The sequence below is a fragment of the Pholcus phalangioides genome, unplaced genomic scaffold, assembly GCF_987345545.1.
Source record: "Pholcus phalangioides strain wild (caught in Gottingen) unplaced genomic scaffold, Ppha-v1.0 ptg000015l_1, whole genome shotgun sequence".
In the NCBI taxonomy this organism is placed as follows: domain Eukaryota; kingdom Metazoa; phylum Arthropoda; class Arachnida; order Araneae; family Pholcidae; genus Pholcus; species Pholcus phalangioides.
In genome coordinates this window covers 82,075,562-82,097,667 of record NW_028301608.1, presented here as the reverse complement: position 1 = coordinate 82,097,667, position 22,106 = coordinate 82,075,562, and the positions used below count along the sequence as shown (strand labels likewise).

The following is a 22,106-nucleotide window of genomic DNA, read 5'->3' as shown; positions in this document are numbered from 1 at the left end:
TATGGGTGGGGCGAAAAAGCTATTTAGACTGGATGAACAAAAAAGAACTTTTCTTTCTTTATAATAACATGTTGCTCTTTACTTGTTAATGTATGATATACAGAAAACTTGATGTTGTGAAGATATTTATTATTTGAGATGTTGATTTTTTTTTTTTTTTTAAGGAAGGAAAAAACTCATCTCTGCCTCTACCGGGAGTCGAACCCTGGTCCCTCAATTGCTCTTGATCGAGTTACGGTAGAGGCAGAGATGTTGATTTTTAAAGGAAGGAAAAAAACTCATCTCAAGTAATAAATATCTTCACAACATCCAGTTTTCTGTATATCTTGCATTTTCTTTCTTTGCTTGTCTGGACCTTCCAACGTCTGTAATATTCCCCTAAAGTATTGTTCTCAGGATCACATGATAATTCCTAGAGGAGGGGGGGGGGACTGTAATAGATCACGGCAGTAGGGAGTCCCCTTGGGAACAATATTGGTTTTCCATGGAAGGGCATGATCTCCCTCCCATATCCTGGAGCAGGGCTGTTGGATTTTTGGCGGGTCTGCAAGCGAGTGTCTTTACTGGGGGGGGGGGGAACTCTGTAGCAAATTTATAGCATAAAAAACAATGACGGTGATTGTCCTGTACCTTAGGGCTGCAGCCCTATCTTTGTGGGGGGCCAGGTGAAAGGGCACGAATTTTTTGACCCCGCAAAAGAATTTTTTTTTAAATTATCCTTTTTTTTTATCGTGTTGATCCTTACTGACTAGCTATAGTGAACGACGAAATCGTACAGTATACGCATGCGACAGAACGAGAGTTCAAGAGAAGACCGACATCAGACTCGTTCGATATTAATTGTGTTGCGACATAACTTTTAGGCTGAATTTAATATAAGAATTAACTCATTTAGTGTCCCGTCGCTGGTGGTTAAAATTAATTTACAATTGGTTGTACCTGCGTAACACATTGCGCTGCTATCCAGATGCCTACCTGAGCGATAACTCAGATTATAGGTGTCAGTTTAACAACTGGTTCCCGGAACTCGACAGAAAACTAAGTATCGATTATATGGAACCGCTGTAAACTGGTTGGATTTCTGCTACTATACATTACACACAGTAGCTTATTCAGTTTTTATGGTTTTAATTATCACAATATATTTGTCTGATTCAAAATTGAAATTATTTCAAATGTTTTCATTTCATTTTTAACTCCTAGGCAGATTTTTGTTGTTATTCAAATTGAAATATAGCAGAATCTCTAATCCAGATACCCCTTTGTGATTTCGGAATTATGATTCAGTTTTGTTTGCACATGGCTATGGGCTTCCCTCCAAATTGAAAAATCGACTTGACTATGTTTGTACCCTTAAACGATGGTTTCGGCTCTCATATATAAGAAATGTTTCTTCTAATTTTTTTTTTATTTTACCTGCGCCAATACGTTAATGCAATCAGTAAAGAAATGCGCTCATCCGTCCACATTCTATAACACTTAAACGACCGCTCACGAGATTTCTCGTGTTTCAATGCTGAGATGTAAAAGATCGGCAACAAGATTTCTTTCGATTTTTAATTTCCTATATGTATTTGTTTTTCATTTCCAAACGAGAAAATCGCTGGTCTTAGAGTAAGCCTACGGGAAATAATATGCAGCCATTTAAGTGTTGAGACAGCATTTTTTTCTGATGCTCATCCGTGTCTGGCAATGCGCGTCATGCTCGTCGATTTTGACGGCAAACTGTCCATTTCGACTGTCGGCGCCGATCATTGAACCGACTGAAAAAACTATTCGATCAATCACACCTTGCTCCATTCAACGCTGTTCAGGTCTTTGCTGTTTTTAGCCCACCATTGCGCAGCGCAACGCTGCTGTTGTGCACACGGCTTATGGCCTTATTCACAGACAGAATTTAAACTACAATCGCAGGTTAAAGGATTAGCGATTGACACGGATTGGTTAAAATCCTCAATTTAACCGATCCGTCTTGATCTTCAATCCTTTCACCCGCGATTGTAGTTTAAACTGTGTTGGTGAATACAGCCGTTGATATAGATCAATGGTGTGTTCAGCAGTTTTGCATTCACAGGACGCGTTTTCAACGAGCGCAGGTGCGCCCACGGAGCTTGCGTTAGAAAGTTGAAACAAAAACATTGGTAGGGGTCTAGGGTTGCCAGACGTCCGGTCCGTATATACAACTCTCGTCTCGTAAGGGTGTATGCAGGAATCGATTGCATTGAATATTCATGATAACCTGAGGGCTTAGGTGATTTTGCAAAGTTGATTGAAGCCATGGGTGGGGGGCAATGCAGGCGATCCCTCCCCCCCCCCTCGATTGAAAAAATTATTGGCGTAGGCAGAAGAGCAAAAGGTGGACATTAGTCCCCCACCTTGTTAGGGAAACAACCTGTATCCACTTATGCTTTTGCAGGGGGAGGGGCGGCTTATGTGGCTTGAGCCCTTAGGGTCCAGTGTCTATGGGGCATTGTATTTAAATCAACTTTAAATTTAAAAAATTTGAAACAAAATTCAGGTCTTTTACTTGTGTGCCCCCTTTCATTAAGACCCTCTATTTTATTAACCCAATCTCCCCCCCCCCCCAAGTGGTTGCCACTTACAGTTTGGGAACAACTAAGAAAACAGTCCAGTATGGCTCATTTTGTTGAATGCAGGGCACCCACTTTTCCTACTTTTTTAACAAAATCCTATCAACAAAATTTATGTGATTGATTTTAATTGAAAAGGGAATCATGGACATAATGCCAAATAATACAAATGCAGTAGATTGCAATTAATGATTCTGCCAAAGCAGAAATTGTATTGTTTTTAATGTTTTTTGGTGGGCAGGGTGTATGTTGACCATTTGGTGGTTTAGTAATTTTTCATTTGCTTAGTTTGAAGGTTCTACAAGTAGAGTAGTCGTTGAAAACTTCTGCCTGGTTGAAAAAAAAAATTGTATTTACTACTTCATGGTCTTGGAAAGTAACTAACATTCATTGTTCAAAATTATGGTGTAAATTTTGTGTATAGGTAAGACAACAGTTTGCATAACAAAGCAGTTGGGTACATAGACCTATTCTAGGTGTTGTGACTTTGATATCTAATAGCATTCAATTTTCTTCTGTTATTTTTAGGGGAAATTTTTTTTTCTGAATATTTTTAGATTCTGAGGTTTTGTTACAATGATTAAAAAAAATTAGATATCATCTGAAATTAAGAAATATACCATATGACAAAGAATTAAATGAACTGGAAAAAAAAATTCAAATTACTACCAGAGTGCTCTGAAATATTGTAAAAAAAATTATAAAGTCTCTGAAAAATTGTTTATACATTTTTTTTTGGGAATGACCCATGGAATTATGTTGATCTGAAAAAAAATTTTTTTAGATATATATACACTGCTGGCCACCGTAAATGCAACACCCTGAAGGAAGCATGTAAATAATATGAAATTTACAACATGCATTAGCAGAGGTGAGATATGCAAATGATTAGAATTTCAGCACAGACGCACATCACGCGCGCCTGTGGCGCCACTTCAAAGCGCTATTTAAGGCTTGGAGATTTCGACGATTTGAAGTACGGCAATTGTGTTTTTCTTGTGGTTTTTTCAAAAAAACGATCAATTATGCCTCGTAGAAAACAGCGATCATCTTTTTATCAAGTATCCGAGTTCGACAGAGGAAGGATAGTGGCCTACCGAGATTGTGGATTATCTTTCAGGGAAATCGGTAGTCGTGTTGGACGAAACCAAACAACTGTAATGCGGATATGTGATCCTCGGATGCAGGAGGGTACGACGGACCGACGTGTTCGATCGCATCCACCTCAGTGCACCACTTCACGTGATGACAGGCGTATGGCAGTGACAGATCGCTCAGCCACATCACGAACCATAGCACAGCACATTCAGACTGTACCGCATCATCCAGTGTCTGCGCGTACCATTCGACGCCGTTTACAGCAGAGTGGTCTGTCCGCAAGACGTCCAGTGCTTCGTCTACCCTTGACGCAGAATCACAGACGTCTCCGCCGCCAATGGTGCGATGAAAGAAGGATGTGGACGGCACAATGGAATGAAATTGTCTTTACTGACAAGTCACGCTTCTGTCTGCAACACCACGATGGTCGGATTCGAGTCTGGAGACACCGTGGAGAGAGGATGCTGAACAGCTGCGTTATGCACCGCCACACTGGTCCTGCACTGGGTATTATGGTACGGGGCGGTATTGGATATCACTCTCGCACTCCTCTAGTACGCATTCCCGGTACTTTAAAAAGCCAGCGCTACATCTCCGAGGTGTTGGAGCCAGTTGTCCTTCCTTACCTTCAGGCCTTGCCCACAGCCATATTTCAACAGGATAATGCGCGACCACACGTGGCACGCATTGTCCTTAGGTTCTTCGTCAATCGCCAGATTGAATTGCTTCTCTGGCCAGCTCGCTCTCCAGATCTTTCACCGATAGAAAACATGTGGTCCATGGTTGCTCAACGATTGACCCAGATTACATCCCCAGCTGCCACACCAGATCAACTTTGGCAACGCGTGGAAGCTGCTTGGTCTGCTGTACCCCAAGAACACATCCAAAGTATCTTTGAATCAATGCTGAGGCGTGTGGCAGCGGTGATCTCCAACAATGGCGGCTACTCTGGCTACTGATTTTGGCAGGAACCACACTTCACAGAAGTCTATAAATTTAATCATTTGATGCTTGGTCAACATGTTATCTACAAAATAAATATTGTTGCGATATCTCTTGTCTTTCTTGGTGTTGCAATTTGGGTGGCCAGCAGTGTATATATATATACATACAATCCATATTTTATATAGATTACATATATTTCAGATTCCATATTCTCCAAACAACATTCCTGCCGGTGTTCCGCATTCTAGCTTTCTCTAAAAAGTCCAATTTTCACACATATACTTAAATCATTATATTGCTATTAGCAGCTTGTATCTGCCACATCACTGTCTTCACAATTACTAGGATTACTGCATAGTGGTATTGAATGGTTAGGGAGCTGTCCTTTGACTGTGCGGGTCTGGATTCAAGTCCTAGTTTCAGGCATGGATCTCTACTAACACTAACAAATTGCCTTGACAGATCATAGATTTCTTTGGAATACATGATCACCACACAATGTTTTTTAATCCTTCCCATTCATTTCATCAGATGAGAAATAGATTAAATTTTTAGTGCAATTTTAAGGATATTTTTCTTTTATCACATTAGGCTGATGCCGATTTCAAACAAAAGCAAAAAGATCAACAGAAAGCTCTCAAAGAAGCCCAGGCTAAGGCTGCTCAAAAGGGTCCCTTGGGTAAATACAATCTTTTTCTGCTATATATTTGCCGAATATTACAGTAGATGGACTTGCATTGAATTTCTTTAACCTGTAAGGATGCTTATTTCATTTTTTTTAAATTTTGCTTTTTTTTTTCTTAAATCCTGGCAATCGTTTATTTGTGTCTTTTTCCCCTCATCAGTACCCCAGATAATTGATGTTATATCCAGTGTTTCTCAAAGTGTGCAGCACAGCTCCTAGGAATGTCACCAAACTTTGTCAGAGGCCTCATGGTGACTGGAGATATTGATTTGTGCACCTATTTATGCTTTGAAGTGGTTCTTTTGTATGGGAAAATATCCAACAAACTATTGTAGGAAGCCACAGATAAATCATAAATTAGGCAAGGAAGTCGTGACAAAAGTTTGTGAACCACTGGTATAGTCTATAATGCTCACGTGTAGCAGTAGTGTAATGGTTAAAAAAAAGTCATTACTTGATACAGTGAAACCTGTCCAAGATAGACACTGTATGACACAGAAACCTGTCTTAAATTGAACAAATGTATAGTCTTGTGAATAACTAATGTTTTTTTCAATTATAGGAAACTGTCTAACACGAAAACTGAAGGTATATTTAGTATATTTGTAGATACAAAACCTGCTAAAACGAATAATAGAAGATAAACATTTACAGAAGTTAAGGCGATATTCTCAAAACATAAGTTTCATAAACAATAGAAATAAATCGCTGCATATATTTTTATGTGCATCTCTATAAAACAGAAACCTGTCTGGAACGGAAAATAATTTCAGTCTCTTGATCTTCTGTTTTATACAGGTTTCACTGTCAGTGCCGCCTTAACGCATGGGCCCACCCGGGCACCTCAGAAAAATGACAAGTAGTTGAATTTTTCCGGTAGGGCCTCAGAAAAATCACTTGGCTCGTGAGCCCATGATGCTCTTAAGACGGCCCTGTTCACTGTACATCCTAGAAGTCAGGCAAAATTCTCACACCTGCAAGATATCGTTTAGGTGCCCCTCTGGGGGATATAACTGACACAAGTAAACCACCCTGAGAACTTGCAGCTGTGTTTGAGCTAGATGAAATTCCTCTGTGAATCATTCCATCCAATACATTCATAGTTTGAATTTCACCAGTGATACCTATTTAAAAAAAAAAAATCTTTAAAAAATTGTTGTTTACGTTTGACTATATCAACTACAAATTTTTTTACCAATAAAACGGTTACTTAAAACGCCATAAATTTCCTAAGGGGCCATATACAAATTGAGAAATTAAATTTTCATGTAGACCCCATGCACTAAAATTTCCAATTAGTGAAACATGAAAATCCTGCTCTGAAAAGTTATTTTAAAAAAATGCAATGTTTTTGAATGAGCTGCTGAGATACCGTAAATCGGGCTAGAGATAAAAAGGATGGCTCTGTCTGGAAATTTGAAAACCAAAAATAATCTGCTGTTCCAAAATTACCCCAGTTTACAGTATTTGATTTTCAAGTTTTCAGCATTTATTTGCCAATTATTGAGGGTGAGGTTCGCTGTTTTCTTGCTTCATCCCTGGTTTGGTGCCCATGTAGCTGCATGCCCCCTCCCCACGCTACAAGTTAAAGGTAATTGCCTTCACAGCTTTATTAATACTCGCATGAAAGTAATTTCTCACACGCCAATCATAATATCCAATGACCAATCAATGAAAATAAAAAATTTTGAAACACGCTTTTTCGAAAAGTAACGTTTTTAAAGTTTGTATCTTTATTGCGGCTCATGAGTGATTTTATTTCACATGCTCATACTGTACACATAATGTATTAAGTAATAACATATTCTATGTGCGAGTTGTAATTCTGAATATTTTCTCAATTATTGCAGTTACTGGTGGAATCAAGAAATCTGGAAAAAAATAACTTATGAAATGTGAGTTATTGTTTTTTAATATGCAATGAAAAATTCACGTTAAAATAAATAGTATGATTAAATTTATTTAAAATTCGGGTATGTTTAGAAACAAATGATGGTGCAGTCAAATACACCAAATCTAACTCAATAACGGCCACGTGGGCATAGAATACATGGTAACACAGATATAATTATTTGATTGAATTAGTGTATACTTGTGTGTAAGCAGAGTACTTCCCTTGATGGCCACCAAAAATTTAATATTTTAAGATAAAGTTACAATGAAGAGTAAAACATTATTATTTTTTCTTCTTCTGGTTGTCCAATCTCTGTATTAAGTGCTAAGGTATCGTACAATAAGACACCCTTGTTTCTATCTTCAACCATGCGGTGAACAGCTATAGCCATCATGATCTTTTGAGGCTAGCTGTGTGTAGAGATGATGGTGAAATTCTGGTTCCTCCTTTTCCTATCAAAAAAAGTGACCCATAGGCCCCTCGGTGTAGGAATGAATTTCTAAAAAAAATTACTCTTACATACAAGAATGTGTGTTGTCATGATTCACTCCAATTCCTAGTAATATAGACAAATTTTAATTGATAGTATAGCAGGAAGTCTAGTTCAAGAAATTGTTCACCATAATCAGTGACTGTGGGGCACTTGAGTGCTCTGGAACTGTGTTGCAGTGATCTGATAATGTGTTGCAGGCCACTTGAGTGACATCTGCAAATGTGATGCTCAATTAACTTACAAAATTGGGTTTCAGGTCGCTGCTACATCAGATGACTTCAATGGTCATGGGTTGATCATGTATAATTATATAGCGACAAAAAAAATTTTGAGATTTATCCAAAATCTAAAAAATATTTACTAATATTATAATACTAATCAGACTCACACCAAGTCCCATCCATGACTGCCCTTGGCCTTAGTTTGGACACCGTGTTTTATTATAAAGCCAATTTGAAAAAATCTTTAGTGGTCTAAGGAAATGCATTCTTATATGTGGAAAATGTTTTTCTTTGATGTTTTATTCATGTATGAGTTCTTCTGATGTGTGAATATTCACATTGATGGTACTTGAATTTTGTTTTCTTTGCAGATGATGCAAAGGAAGGAAACAAATTTCTACAAAGATTTGTGATATGTTCAGTCATCTGTAAAAATATTCATGCTTGTTTTCTCTTACTTAATAAAGGATTAAAAGACTACTGTTTATTCAAAGTATTTGGTGGTCTTATTTTTTGTTAAAAATTGTATTTTAGGAAAATGTAGGATGTTCCCAATATAAAATGATTTCATATGGAAACACAAAGTGACAAAAAAAAAAATGGGATTATTATAGTGGGGGATAGGAAAAGTAGGTTATAGTGCAGGATGGCGAGTTTGAGGAAAGAGTAGTCAAGAAAATTAGACTAGAATGCATGGGGGGGGGGGCATTCTCTCCCCCCCCCCCAATGTCAAAGGTGGAGTCGACTGATCTAATGTATATATAAGAACTGACATCATCGTGCCCCCCCCCCAGACTTCCAAGTCTATCTCCGCCTATGCTAGAATGGGAGAAGGGTGGCAAAACCATAAATACACCTCTGTGTGATCAATATAAAAAAAACTTTTATTTGAAAAAATACACACAAAAAAAAAATAAAAAGCAATAACCTGATTTAATTAAAAAAATAAACATTTTTGAGCCAATCCAAACGTACCAGTACAACAAGTTGCCAAAACAGCATTATTTTTAATCTTCAAAATACCCTGATAAATATCGCATTAAAAATATGGAGTTTTTATAAGTTACTCTTCAGAGCAGGATTTGTATTTCACTGATTGAAAGTTGTGTAGCAGACGGGGTCAACATAAGCCAATTTTTCTTTTCTTTTTATACATACAGCCCCTCAGGAAAATTATGAATTTTTTATTTCAAGTAACCACTTCTTTTGAAAAAAAAAAAAAAAGTAATTCAAAGTGTGGTGATTTCTCATTTATACAGGGTGATTCATAAAAACATCTCCAAACTAAGAGGGCAATCCAAAGCATATGATAACAATCCAAAATCACATAGGTGCGCAAATGCTACCCGGGGCCGCTTCAAGTTGTTTTAAAGACCAACTCAGCAAGCATGAAGTCGCAATTCGGACAATATAAATACATTAAGGGCCACACATTCAGGAAGTACCGATTCATCGGAAATTTCTCTTGGGCCATGTTTGCAACTACTACTTGACTGTACATGAACCTCATACACATTCCTCTATGGTGGTCGAGTGGTCATAATGACGGGCTCGCATCGTGGGGACCCGGGTTCGAGCCCCCACAGTGGTGGTCGGCTGAAGTTGGTTTACTGTGGTTCCGAACTTCAAGGCGCAAATGCGAGCCGATCTCCCCATTAAAAAGTCTCGCCACAGAGAGCAACAGTCGTACAAATATTCAGTCATTACACTTCACTCACTCCACTTCTGAGATATAGATAGCAGCACTAAAAAATCATATACACTAAATACGCACTCCGACTGTTAGGTACACATACTCACTAGGTAGTAAATTGCCCATGGCGATAGACCTGAGTTGTGCTCAGCTTGAAAGAAAAAAACATTCCTCTATAGAACTTCTAATGAATCGGTAAATGCCTGAATATGTGTGGGCCCCCCCCCCTCCCTAATGTATTTAAGTTGTCAGAATTGCGACTTCATGTGCTTGCTGAGTTCAGGATTGCTTTAAAAGTGTGCTGCAACAACTCCCTGTAGTGCTCAAGATAGTCATGGTCCATCCACTTATGTGATTTTGGCTTCTTATTGTATGCCTAAATTGCCCTTTAAGTTTGACAGTGTTTTTCTGAATCACCCTCTCACTTAAATGCTCCTTTCAGTTATTAGGCGATTTTCTGTACTCCCGGTCAAGGATAGAGCATAATAATACTATCCACTTATGCCTCTCACACTTGCACATCTTTTTTCCTTGTTCCCTTTCACCGATGAATAAGTGAGACATGATCACTGTATGTTTCTAAAGTCAAGGGATTCAGAGACATCGGTTGTCCAAATAATTTGGGATACAATGGACTTCAATATACCATCCTGATGACCATACAATATAAAGTAAAGAAAGCTTTTAAATGGGGAAACCACGAGTCAAACTGAATCCATTGTTTCATAAATGTAAGATGACCATGAGTCCCATCTTCAACTTTGAATCAGAAAACTTTCTTGGCACAATTTTGATTCAATGTGCAGGTAAAAAAAAGAGTAATGGTATTTCCAGGGCTCTCCCACTCAAAAAAATTAGAAAAAGTAAGATGGGGGCCCTTACCCCCAAGACAACATTATACCTTATGAAAAAACTTAAAATTAAATATGTATTTTTTTATTTTTTCCAAACTTTTTTTCCTTTTAGCACTATTTCAGTGCCTATAAGATTGACTCAAAATGACAGAAATGAATTAGTAACAAAAACAAGTTTAGATGTGGCAGTGATTCCAGTACTGCCAAGGGGTAGTGGGAGGTTAAGAGCAAGATCCACCACTTTAACTTAGGCCTGAGGGGCATTTGCTCCTCTTTTTGGAGCTTTCTGCATTTACTGATAGGTGGCTTCATTGGGATAGAATTCACCTAAATAGGCGGACATTATACATCTTAGGAGATACGATACTTTTTAAGAAATAGATATGATAGGAAAGAAAATGGAGTCTTGATATGTGTGAAATCATGTTGTTTGAAGTTAGCTAAAATAACCTGAAAAAACGATGCAACTTTCTTTAGTAGATTCATTAATTGAAATCTACTACATTTGTTTCATTTGGCAATATTTTAATGTTATTCTCTTTTCATTAAAAAAAAAGTTAAACGATTTTTGTTGACAAGATTTGGTAAAAAAAGTAGGATAAAACCTAGAAAGTAGGACAAGTGGGAGCCCTGTATTTGAAAATTAGGTGTACCACTAAAAGGTATTTGAAACCTATAGCGTTAGTTTATATTTTATAGATATTAATGAAATGAAATCATTAAATGCAATAAAAATTAATGAAAACACCTTTATTATACATACACTTATATGGAATTTCTGACAGAAATCCAGTGAAGAGTGTAAATTCTGCTTCCTCAAATCAAACATTTTCAACACCCAGTTTGTGTTATTAACAATGCAATAATGTCTTTCACCGCCGATGACGTATCGATAGACATAAGCATTCCGACATTGAAGAGCCTTAGTAGAAATATAGGAGCATACTCTTGGGCAAGAACAACAAAATCTGGCAAAACCTCTAGAGTAGAGGATATTATATCCCTATTATCACTCTCAAGGCATTGTAAAAAAGTAGAAACGCACTGAGCTGCTTGTTTAGGATGATGCTTCAAGTAAGCCATCAATAAAGCAGTTGCTGAAGTACGAACAGTCACGTTGCTGTCTTGCAGCAAATTCTTTAAACAGTCTATATAGTTTTCCAGTATTGATATCTTTCTCGAAGAGATAACACCCAATTCCTGAAGAGCGGCGATCATGTCCTCGTAGTTATTTTGAGAGAGTCTGGCACTGATACTGCTGAAAAGACTGTGAGACCCCTGAGAATGAAGTGGAACAGGAGAGAATGCATCTATATTTTGTGCTTCAGACCGACTGTCTGTTGCATTAGCATTTTGAGAGCCCCAGTACTGAAGGCATGCTGCAGCTAAAAGTAAGCGTAAATTAGGGCAATCCAGATATGCAGCAGAAAGAGCCTGTAAAAGAGAACTATACTGAGTAATGAATGGCCTAGCAGATGCTGGTCTAGTGTGAAGGTACTGCAGGAGTAGACCACATGTTCTGTTTATTATATCCTGCAATTCCTTTTGAGGGCCGTAAACTTGAAACATATCCATGTAGACATCTAGAATATTATGGAAATCACTATGATATTCTGTTTTAAAAACATGCGGTGGCAAAATTTCCATAAGACCGAGAAAACAATTGAACAGCAAAATATGGTTTCTCACGCAAAAAACAGCGTAATCGAAATGCACTCTTCCCCTCAACAGAGTAGACATCATAGGAAATTGTCTAAGAAGCAACAGAGGGTGTGCGCTGGCTATTTTCCGACAAATGATATCAATGTCTGTGATTTTCTCAGTGAAATGCCTGCCGATATCAGTCCTAGCAATAGAAGTTAATAAAGTATGTGTTATAACATCCATTGCACTGTAGTCAGTTTTTTGAGCATTTGCACTTGCAGAGAAATCGATTGAACTGGGTATAAATGACGATATCGAAGGAATATACAAATACAAAAGCAATAGCAACTCTGATACCAATTTCGACTTTTCACCTCCTTTCAATACTATTTCAACCAAATGCATTGCAGAATGTCCAATCAAATATTTCCTGTTCGATAAACATTTCATCAACAAGACCATACGAGATTCCAAGAAAATCGATATTTGAGACACATTTTCTGTGTTTGCTTCACTTTCGCTAATCTGACCAAGCTTCAATGACGCCTCTTCAATGATGTAATCCACAAGAGTAATCACCTGGTTCTTACTAAGTGCCAAGACATCTTCTCCGATATCACGTTTGCATTTCTTCTTGTATTTTCCCTGCCATATTTTAGGAATGTCAATACATGCATGAAGAAAATCCAGAACAGATGATGGATCAAATTTAGATTGTGATGAGACAGGATCGAGAATCATGCTGATGTAACATTGAAGCGTACTCCAACTCGATTGATGTATCAAGAGTGCTAGAAGATAAGGCCTAAAAGGTATTGGAATCAGTCTGTTTTGCTTTGAAATCAATGAGAACAACAACTGGCATTGTGGGTCAGGGAAGGACAGAGATGCAATGTTCGGCTCAAGACATTCCAGCCAATCCACAAAAAAACAAAACTTTGATCTACTGAATGACTTAACATTCGGAGCTATAGAAGTCTGATGCACCAGCCTCATCAGAGTGATATTTGTCATAGCAGACATCAATGGTTTTGTGTTATGTAACAGAACTGCACACTTGACAAGGTATTGAATGACTTCCTCTAATCGTAACGGGTCATGAATTTCTGCAATTTTTACCAATTGAGATATGTCTTCACTGGAAAGGGTATCCGTTTTGTTCTTGATTACAAATTCTTTCCAAGGGACCATTTCTTTCGTTTCTTGCGGTTTATGTTTATTATAAAACTGAGCAGCGACTGTAATGAGAGGGGATTTCAAACCAGAACCCAAACATACAATTTGATGGCACACAAATAACAGCCTTTCTGTCAATCGGTTGACAACAGTATTACATTTATCAGCTGCTGTGGCAGACAGACGAACAAGAACTGAAGAATAAGATGATTTCCGATGGAGCGATTGAAAAAACACAGAATGGAGATCACTTCTGAACAGATGCTCGCACGTTTCAACAAATTTACTCACAGCACCACACTCGGTATTCCTATTCAAGATATCTTGAGATAAACCTTTTTGTAATCCCCTGAAAAGCTCATATTCTTGCTTAGCACTCAATATCTCACCAGACGTATCTAAACCGAATAGTCTGAGCACACTAAAATACACTGAGTCGGTATCTACAGCTGTAGGCAAAGATGGAGGAGCTTTTTGTATCACTCTAGTCTGAGTGTGTATTGATGATGGTTCTACATCCATCACAGCTGAGTTGTTATCGATAAGCAAGTTGGCAAACTTCTCACCTCCAGTAGCACCTCTTCTATGCTGAACTTCGACAAGCTGAGACATATAGGATTTGTCAATGACTGCCTGGTCAACGGCATAACTATCATATTCTACAGCAAGGTCCAATGTTTTAAGGAGCTTGCTCATACTCGATACAGGAATGCCAAATGACTGTATAAACAGAACCAACTGAGAGGGATCAAGATCTTTTAGAGCAGCATCAACTAGGACATCAACAGATGATCGAATCATGCGAAGTTTGAGCCAGTCTGGAAGTAACAGAGCTTCTTCTGAAGTATCAACCAGGAAGGCTTTTGGTGGCTTTGATGTTTTGGGGAACCAATTGTCCAGCAATTTCTCAAAACATAGTTTACTACCCGAAGTAGGAGGACCATATGTCAAAACAATGATCATAGCATGCACAACAAGTATATGCATAGTCGCAACTTCGCCATTTGGCCATTGTATCAGGATTTGATCTTGAGATTCAGACCATGAATAAACCTCCTTTGAAGGAATTTTGGCTTCATTTAAATATTTATAGAGAATTTCTGATATTGAGGAGAGAAAGTCATTGCTATATCCATCACGGACACCTTCGGCTGGTAATATAGTATTCACTATTGTTGGCCTTTCGACGATCATTTGTGCCATGTCTAAAGCCAAATCAGCAAAGTCCTGCAGATCATGATCTGGCGTATTAGTAGCCAAAAACTTCACATAGGCTGCTATGGTGGCAGGATCATTTTCGATTTGACATGCTTGTCTTAATGAGAGACTGATTTGTGACCTCACAGCATGAAAATGTGGAAGGGATGGTATAATTTTCAACAGCCAATCATAATCTTTATCAGAATCTCTTTCAGACATTTCAACATCATCAGATCCTGAAAATTTTGTTGGCTGTGAAAGAACCATTTGTAGACCTTTGCAAGCAAGGCTCCTAGCACTCGCTGACTGAGAGCTCAATCGTTTCATAAAATAATTGATAACTTCAACAGTATCACTTGCATCATTATCAGGTTCATGCATGATTTTTTGTAGGTGCACCAAAAGTTGCTCTTGTTTCCTCCGCTTCTTTTTCTTAAGTGAATAAGGATCTTTGTCATCTCTGGTGTCTTCCACTGATTCAGAGCAGGAGTAAGCTGTTTCATTTATGAGAAATTCACATAGGCATTGCACAGGCAACATGCTGAAGGAACCAGCGCTGGACTCCACTAATTCACTTAACCAAGGCATAGACTGTGAAGTACCTTGTCTTTGTATTATGTCCAGCAAAAAATCTGGGCCTCTACTGCGACATAATAAATCACCCAATTTGAGCTTACCATTAAGCGCTTTCAACTGTTCAAATATGTGAGCAGGAGGTCTGCGTGCAGGACCATGAGGATCCATCGAGATTAACTTTGACAGAAGGAGGCTACTGGATTCAGTTATGGTTAGCTTTGATGCAGAAGCTGCGGCAAGATGTGTTTCAAACATAAGGATTCTATCTTTCTCCATCTGACTCATTTGCAATTCTCTGTTTCTGATTTCTTCGGCTTTTTCTCCAACAGCAAGAGTGGGAGGAGGAAAAATAAATTGATTGGTTATGCACATTTCCATCATGTTGCGTAACATTGGGTATGAATTCCACGCCATCTCACCAAATGTACTAGGATTATGGGAGACTATTACAAGCAACATCATCCATGCTTTCCAATAAAGTTCGGAAATTGCCAGGTGTGGAGGTTGGTAATTCTGAGGAAGTGAAATGTTCTCTGGATAATGGTAGGCACATAAGTTAAATATGGCGTCACTGAGTTCTGGATTTTCTAACTTCAAAACTGGAAAATCTTCATTAAAAATGACTGATGCACGTTTAACCAATTGATCGGCCAATTCCAAAGCTTCTGTAGCAGTTAAAGGATGCTCTCTTGACAAACCCACAACCATAACTCTCATCAATGTGTCTTCTAAGAGGGGAACTTCTGATGCTATTCTCAGCATCAACATCCTTTCTCCCTCAGTTGGCCAATTGTCCTTATTGTGATAATGCTCACTTTGCTCCATAAAGAGTATTTTATGAATGCTGTGAATAAAATCGTTTCTTCCGGGTTTAAATACTTTTGGAACAATGGTATGGAGCCACCACACACTATCTCTTTCAATTGTTGCCACTAGCATTTGATAATTTCTTAACTGAGATAAATCTTTCTTTTCACCCTTTATGTATGCAGAGTACTGTTCTTTCACGGTTGGGGTGATACTCAGAAATATTGATAAAACAATAAGGTCTATAATCGAAAGAAACACTCTCTCTTTCAATGGTACTTCCAGTTCGCTGAATGTTGCATCTTTTCTTTCTTGGAGCAGACCCATGCAAAAAACTGTGAAATTTAAGTCATGGCGAACCGTTCGAGCGATTTCTCTCAATAGAGCTCGTAAAGCCCTCAGGTAATCATCTTTATTCAATAACAAGTCAAAGAAAACATCAGCCAAAACTTTAGCAGCTTTGTCGGGTGAATGCTGGAAAATGATTGCCAAGAGCTGCATATTGTTTGGATTTCTGGAATTTGAAAGTTCATTGTAAATAGCATGTTTAAGTAAGGTACTCAAGTTTTCTGGATTTTGTCCAATAAGTTCTTTCATGCAGAGTAAGTAATGATTTATTATTGGTTTAGCTTTTATTCTAATCTTCACAAGTTGACTTATAACTTCAATATCATGCTGATTATGCTGATTGCAGTTCAGGCATATTGACAGTAAAAGTTCTTGGGCGGGTCTTGTCAGTTTTGGATTTTGCAGCCACATCTCTAGTTTTTGTGAAGAGATCAATCTCACTTCACTGATGCCACAGGTAGATACCAGAAACCTTAGGGTATTCCGGGAAATTTCCATTGGTTGTCTACGAGACATATGTTCTCGAATGACTTCTAGTACATGTTCAGCAAGATTCTCTTCGCTGTGTCGATATCTAGAAAATACGGGAATGAGTTCTTGCGTCTCTTGAGCTTCCAAATTCATACTAGAACATGATGCCTCATCATCATCTGTGCCTATGGCTGGTGGACTGGGGCAGGCTTCAGGCTTGAAAACACGTTCAGGAGCCATCATATTCTTTGGAATTGGTTTCGTATTGAATGCTGTCAGGATATTGTCCACAAAGCCCCTGCAATGTTCATGGTCGACCCAAACTCTTTCCCCAAGCGAATCCTCAATATAAACACTTACGAAAGCATCTGGCCAATTGCTGTCATCTTTATAAGCAGCCATAAGTACATTGACTGCCAGAACAGAAACCAAATTGTTACCTTTGGTTTTGAAATTTACAGATATATCTCTTTTCAAAAGGCTACAAAAAGCTTCAGAGGTCATTTCACTACAGAAAAGCAGGGGTCTGATTTTTGCCAAAAATTGCAGACCCAAGAAGATGAGCGAATCTGGTTTTGCCCTACAGCTTCTCAACTTTTTGACAGCACCGCAAAGCAAAGATTCCACTCGTTCATCATCACTAAGATCTTCTGCTTCTAAAACTCTGGTTACAAATTCACTGGAATCAACTTCTGTTGCAATACTATCCCATTGGTTAGTGGACTTACTCTCTTTCTTTCCCTGAGAAGGTAGACGGCCAAGGTGTGGAGTAAAGCTTCCACTGGATTTCACTCGTTTACTTGGAGCTGCAGCGGAACTCGAAGGTATTGGTACTTCTTTTCTCTCCGTAGTACTAGGCACAGACAAAATTGGTGATTTGGACTTGATTTTTGGCTCATCAGCTTGATTCCTAGATGATTTAGAACCAAGAGCGATGAAGTCAGACACATGCAGAGTTTTGACCTTGCTTCCGGTTCTTTTCACCAGTAATTTATTCTTGTCTCTTTCCATTTTTGAAGATTTATTAGATCACCTCATTCAAATGTGATGTTCTATAGTTGGTTCAAAAATATGAGAAGTTTCTTCCGATTGGAAATGTTCTATTTTCTGAAAGATAAAAAGAAAATTTTGGGGGTATAGATTTTTTCAACTTTTATTTTCAGAAATTTCTAATTTATATGCACTAAAAAAGGTAAATGTTATCAAAGCTTTATGCAGAGCCCTATGGAAAACGAGCCTTATTATATTTCCATAATTCACACAATTCACTTGAATGTCCAGTAATTGCTCGTAATACAGTCACAGCCTGAGTGACTTTAATCCTTAAACTGCTCTATCATCTATAAGTGATTGAAACTATATTTGAAGAACTAAATTTTCAATAAAGCAAATCCTGCGAATTTTTAATCTTTTTATGTACAGGATTTTGGCAACAAATCTGAATGATGTAATAACTGACATACCAGCAGGGTCAGTCGATTTTTGACACCTGACAGTTTTTAACAATTTAAACTGTAATATCAAAAACTTCAAATATTGCATTTCAATATAAAAACTCATAATGAAAATAAGTACATCAATTGCAAAGTGTATAAAATGAGATTACACTAGTAATATTTATTTTGTGTTGTGCATATCTGAGTAAATATATGCTGTATATGTATATAGAAATGCATATGTTATAGGCAAGTTGATTTACCAAAAATAGGGATTTTTATAATTATTAGATTTGAAATTATTAACTTCTGGAAGGATCAGAAATCCCTTGAGGGTCATACAGTGGGTGTGTATAAGTTCTTTTTTGTGTGCATTTTTGTCCTTTTGCCATCTTTCTTACGTTCTTTGTCACATGTTGTGTCCAGTATAATAATAATAAAAATAATAAATACTCAATATGGTATTCAAATAATTTTCCATTCTAGAATTATCTTAAGAACTATAATTATCATTACAATCATCTATGGCACTCTTTTTCTAGCAAATACGTGTCTGAAAAATAGTTTTGTGCTATAAATACAGTGTTGAATTTCTCTTATTGCTAAATAGTCTGGAAACTCCAGGTAGAGAGTTGAAACAATGTTCTTACTGGGTGTAGCGCATTAGTATATCTTTCAACCAAATATAAAATTGAAGGACTGACTAATTTGCAAAGTGATTAGATTTATAAATTGAAAACAGAAAAAAATTAACAGATGCTTGTCATACAATGCCAATTGGATATGAAGCCGAGCCCCCCAGCATCTCATTTCTTAATCTTGGTGCAACAACGACAACAACAGTATCTAATCCTACGATGTAATGGAAGAGAGTATTTTCAAACTTTGTATTTATACTAAGAAATCTTACAGGTGTGAATAAATGAGTAAAATTAGTTATGTATTACTGTTATCGGAAGCTATACTGTAACTTAGTTTTGCTATAAAAAAGAATCTTATGCAGACTGTAAAATTTAGAGTACCGTATATACTCGTGTGTAAGCTGATCCCCCCTCCACTTCAGGACCAAAAACCAAAACTCTGCAATAAATTGAGAACCTGTGTATAAGCCGACACCAAAAAATCTGTGCATTAAAAAATCCAAACACTTATGGCCTAACACACAAACTCAAAAAATACACAATAGGCAGAATTGTAGCCAAAAACATTGCTAAACTAGCACCTTTACAAACTTTTTATTATGGCGTTTTATTCTTCTTATTTATTATTTTTCTTCTCCAATTTTTATAAGTTTATCATTCACGAATTCCAGTGATTATATTTCCATTCCCTGTAGAAGCAACAAACAAATTTTCTAGCAAGCTTATGGACACTTTTTGTCCTAGTTGACCATTTTCCTCTGTACGCTTTTTTTTCTGTTCACTACAATTATTTTACCTAGGCTTTTTTTTTATTCGCTATTGGTCATCGTCTGAAGGTGATGTCGCCCGCTGAGCAGGCATCTTCGACTGTTTGCAAGGGGTCACCAAGGGGCAAAAAACATTGCCGAAATTGGAAATCGCCAAATTTGGTGCAACCCCACTTACAGAATCTTAGCCTTCTGCCCCGACTGTTGTATTATTTAAAAGAGAGTCAGGTTTCTATTGATATTTAGGAACAGCTACAGTATAATCCAGCGTCAATCTTGGAATTTTTTCTCTGTCGATATGTCGCAAGGCTGACATAATGGCACTGGGTTGTCTATCCTTCTTCCAGAATGTTCGTTGAGCGTTCTTTCTTTCCTTCCAAATGACTTCACCCTATAGATGTCGCTAGCTGCTTTGCTTTTGTTTTCCTCAGCATTTTGAATGATTCAAAAACTGTTGAGATAAGACCCCCTTTTTTTTGTTTGTTCTGTGCATGCGGTATATACAGATTGGTTTCCATATTGGAGTGTGTGGATTGATCATTTTTGTCTCAATACGACCATTTTCTGCACATGAGGGCTAATTAGACTGGGACCTACAATTTATTGGCGATTCCGAACAGCAGGCTTGTTTTTTATACTCATCGAGGAGTTTGTGCGCTAATTCCTAGATGGGGGACTCCCTGCGGTAGCAATTTTTTCTGTGGTCATGTCGCCGTTTCTGTTGTACCCATGTGTCAGGAAAGTTTTCTGACAAGGACAAACTGGGTATCAAACTCGCAACACTTCTAAACATCCTTCGGTACTTTAGGTGAGTATCTTATCGCCCTGGGCTACCGTGCCCGTGTGTGGATTGGATTAGTTATTGGATATATCATCATCTCTGAGGTTGTACCTTTAATTTTTATTATTATTAAAGAGATTTTTATGCCCTGGTCAGCTTATTATTTAAAATAGAGCCCGGGCTTTATTTTTTATACAGAGAATATTTATGCCATGATTGGCTTATTATTTTAAATATAGAGTCTGGGTTTTCATCTTTTCTTAAACAGAATATTTATTATTTATGCAGCAGGAAGGACTGTTCTGACCATTGCTTATTTAAGAGTCCATTATTGTCATGTTTCCTTTGCTGGTGATTATTATTTTTTCGGCGTCCATAGTCAGTTACAGCCTTGGCGACTTTTTGTGGGCTGTGTGTGGCACGGAAAAAAGTCTTCGAGATTAGCGCCGAATTACACTATAGTTGTTCTGATATTCCAAAGAGAATATTTTTTTTTTATAAGGAGGGACTGTTGTATTCTTTATAAGAGATTCCCGGATTTTATTATGTTAAATCCAGTATCTGGTTTAAGATGTTATATTTTTAATCCCCATCCCCTAATTTAGTGCAAGAATGTTTGTTTAGCCTATTTTTTCGTTCATTCCTTTTTATTGTAATTTTTTTTATTTTCAACAATCATAGTATTATCCCTTTTTTTGCAATTTTTTCATTGACAAGAAAGAAGTCCGAAAACATGACTCAGTTTCACTCTTGGCGACTTTTCATGTTTCGGACGTTTCTCTCGCCAAAGAAAATATTGCCAAAAGGGGAGGAATTACACTTCTATATATACTGTAGATACTCCAATTACATTCTCGTATACACTTTCTTTTTTTCAAACCAAGCACAACCTGGGTCTATCATCATCTACGGGTGATTTACTACCTAGTGAGTTTTGTTGGAAGTGTAACTGTATGTGTACCTAAGGGGCCGGCAGAGTATTACGTCATCATCGGGGGGGGGGGGGTCCGATTTGCTGAATTTGGTGACAAGGGGGTTTTGGATAATGTTTACGTCATCAACCACCCTTTATGAAAATAAGAGTTGGATTCAGAGGGGCAGAGCTGATGAAATTTTGCTGACAAGGAGGGGGGGGGGGCAAAAATGGCTAAAAATTTGCTTACGTAATACTTGAACGGCCCCTAACAGTCTAAGTGCATATGTAGGGTTGTGTTTGATTTTTCAGCACCACCATCTATATTTCAGAAGTGAAGTGAGTCACGTGTTATGATTGAATTACATTTGTACTGTTTGTAGGTCTGTTGCTCTCTGTGACGAGACTTTTTAAAGGGGAGATCGGCTTGCATTCGCGCCTTGAAGTTCGGAACCACAGAAAACAAACTCTCATATACACTGTAGAAGCAACAAACACATTTATAATTAACATATTAAAAGGAACTCCATTTAAATGTTATATAAACAGAAAACCTTGAGAAATTCCCGATATTGTCATTTCATTTGTTTTTGGCGATCCTAGTTTAGCCAAGTGAAATAATCGAATAATGTCAAGTGATTTAAATACATGAATAAATATTACTTACTTGATCAATAAAGAGAACATCACGGGTCATTATAACTATGGTCTGGAATTTGAAAGTACAGATTTACACATTGAAAGTAAAACAAACAGTATTCAATCAACTTCAATATTTTTAACAGGGCTTTTGGCTACAATACACTTCTTCTTCTTCAATTATACAGGGCTGGCTACTATACACGACCAATAGTATACAATTATTGCTGCAT

General features: G+C 37.6%; 2 protein-coding genes across 3 annotated transcripts in view; one reads left to right on the top strand and one right to left on the bottom strand.

Moving 5' to 3' along the window:
- LOC149076819 (translation machinery-associated protein 7 homolog) overlaps nucleotides 1–8,423 on the top strand; it is a 15,561-nt gene extending 7,138 nt beyond the window's left edge. Inside the window, exons 3-5 of the mRNA XM_089244508.1 lie at nucleotides 5,226–5,313; nucleotides 7,170–7,214; nucleotides 8,299–8,423. Coding sequence (XP_089100634.1) covers nucleotides 5,226–5,313; nucleotides 7,170–7,204 — 123 coding nt within the window. The 3' untranslated portion in view covers nucleotides 7,205–7,214; nucleotides 8,299–8,423. The remainder of the gene's footprint in view (nucleotides 1–5,225; nucleotides 5,314–7,169; nucleotides 7,215–8,298) is intronic.
- On the bottom strand, nucleotides 6,354–22,106 carry IntS1 (integrator complex subunit 1). Of its 2 annotated transcripts, XR_016194106.1 has the most exons (3): nucleotides 21,902–22,039; nucleotides 11,238–17,803; nucleotides 6,354–6,443 (listed from the first exon to the last, which is right to left on the bottom strand). XR_016194106.1 is itself a non-coding variant. In XM_089244507.1 (2 exons), the coding sequence occupies exon 2, from the start codon at nucleotides 17,705–17,707 to the stop codon at nucleotides 11,306–11,308; it is 6,402 nt and encodes a 2,133-aa protein (XP_089100633.1). In that variant the 5' UTR covers nucleotides 17,708–17,803; nucleotides 21,902–22,106; the 3' UTR covers nucleotides 11,210–11,305. The 2 variants fall into 2 exon arrangements, 1 of the variants encoding a protein (XP_089100633.1); XM_089244507.1 differs by lacking the exon at nucleotides 6,354–6,443 and having other exon boundaries at nucleotides 11,210–17,803; nucleotides 21,902–22,106.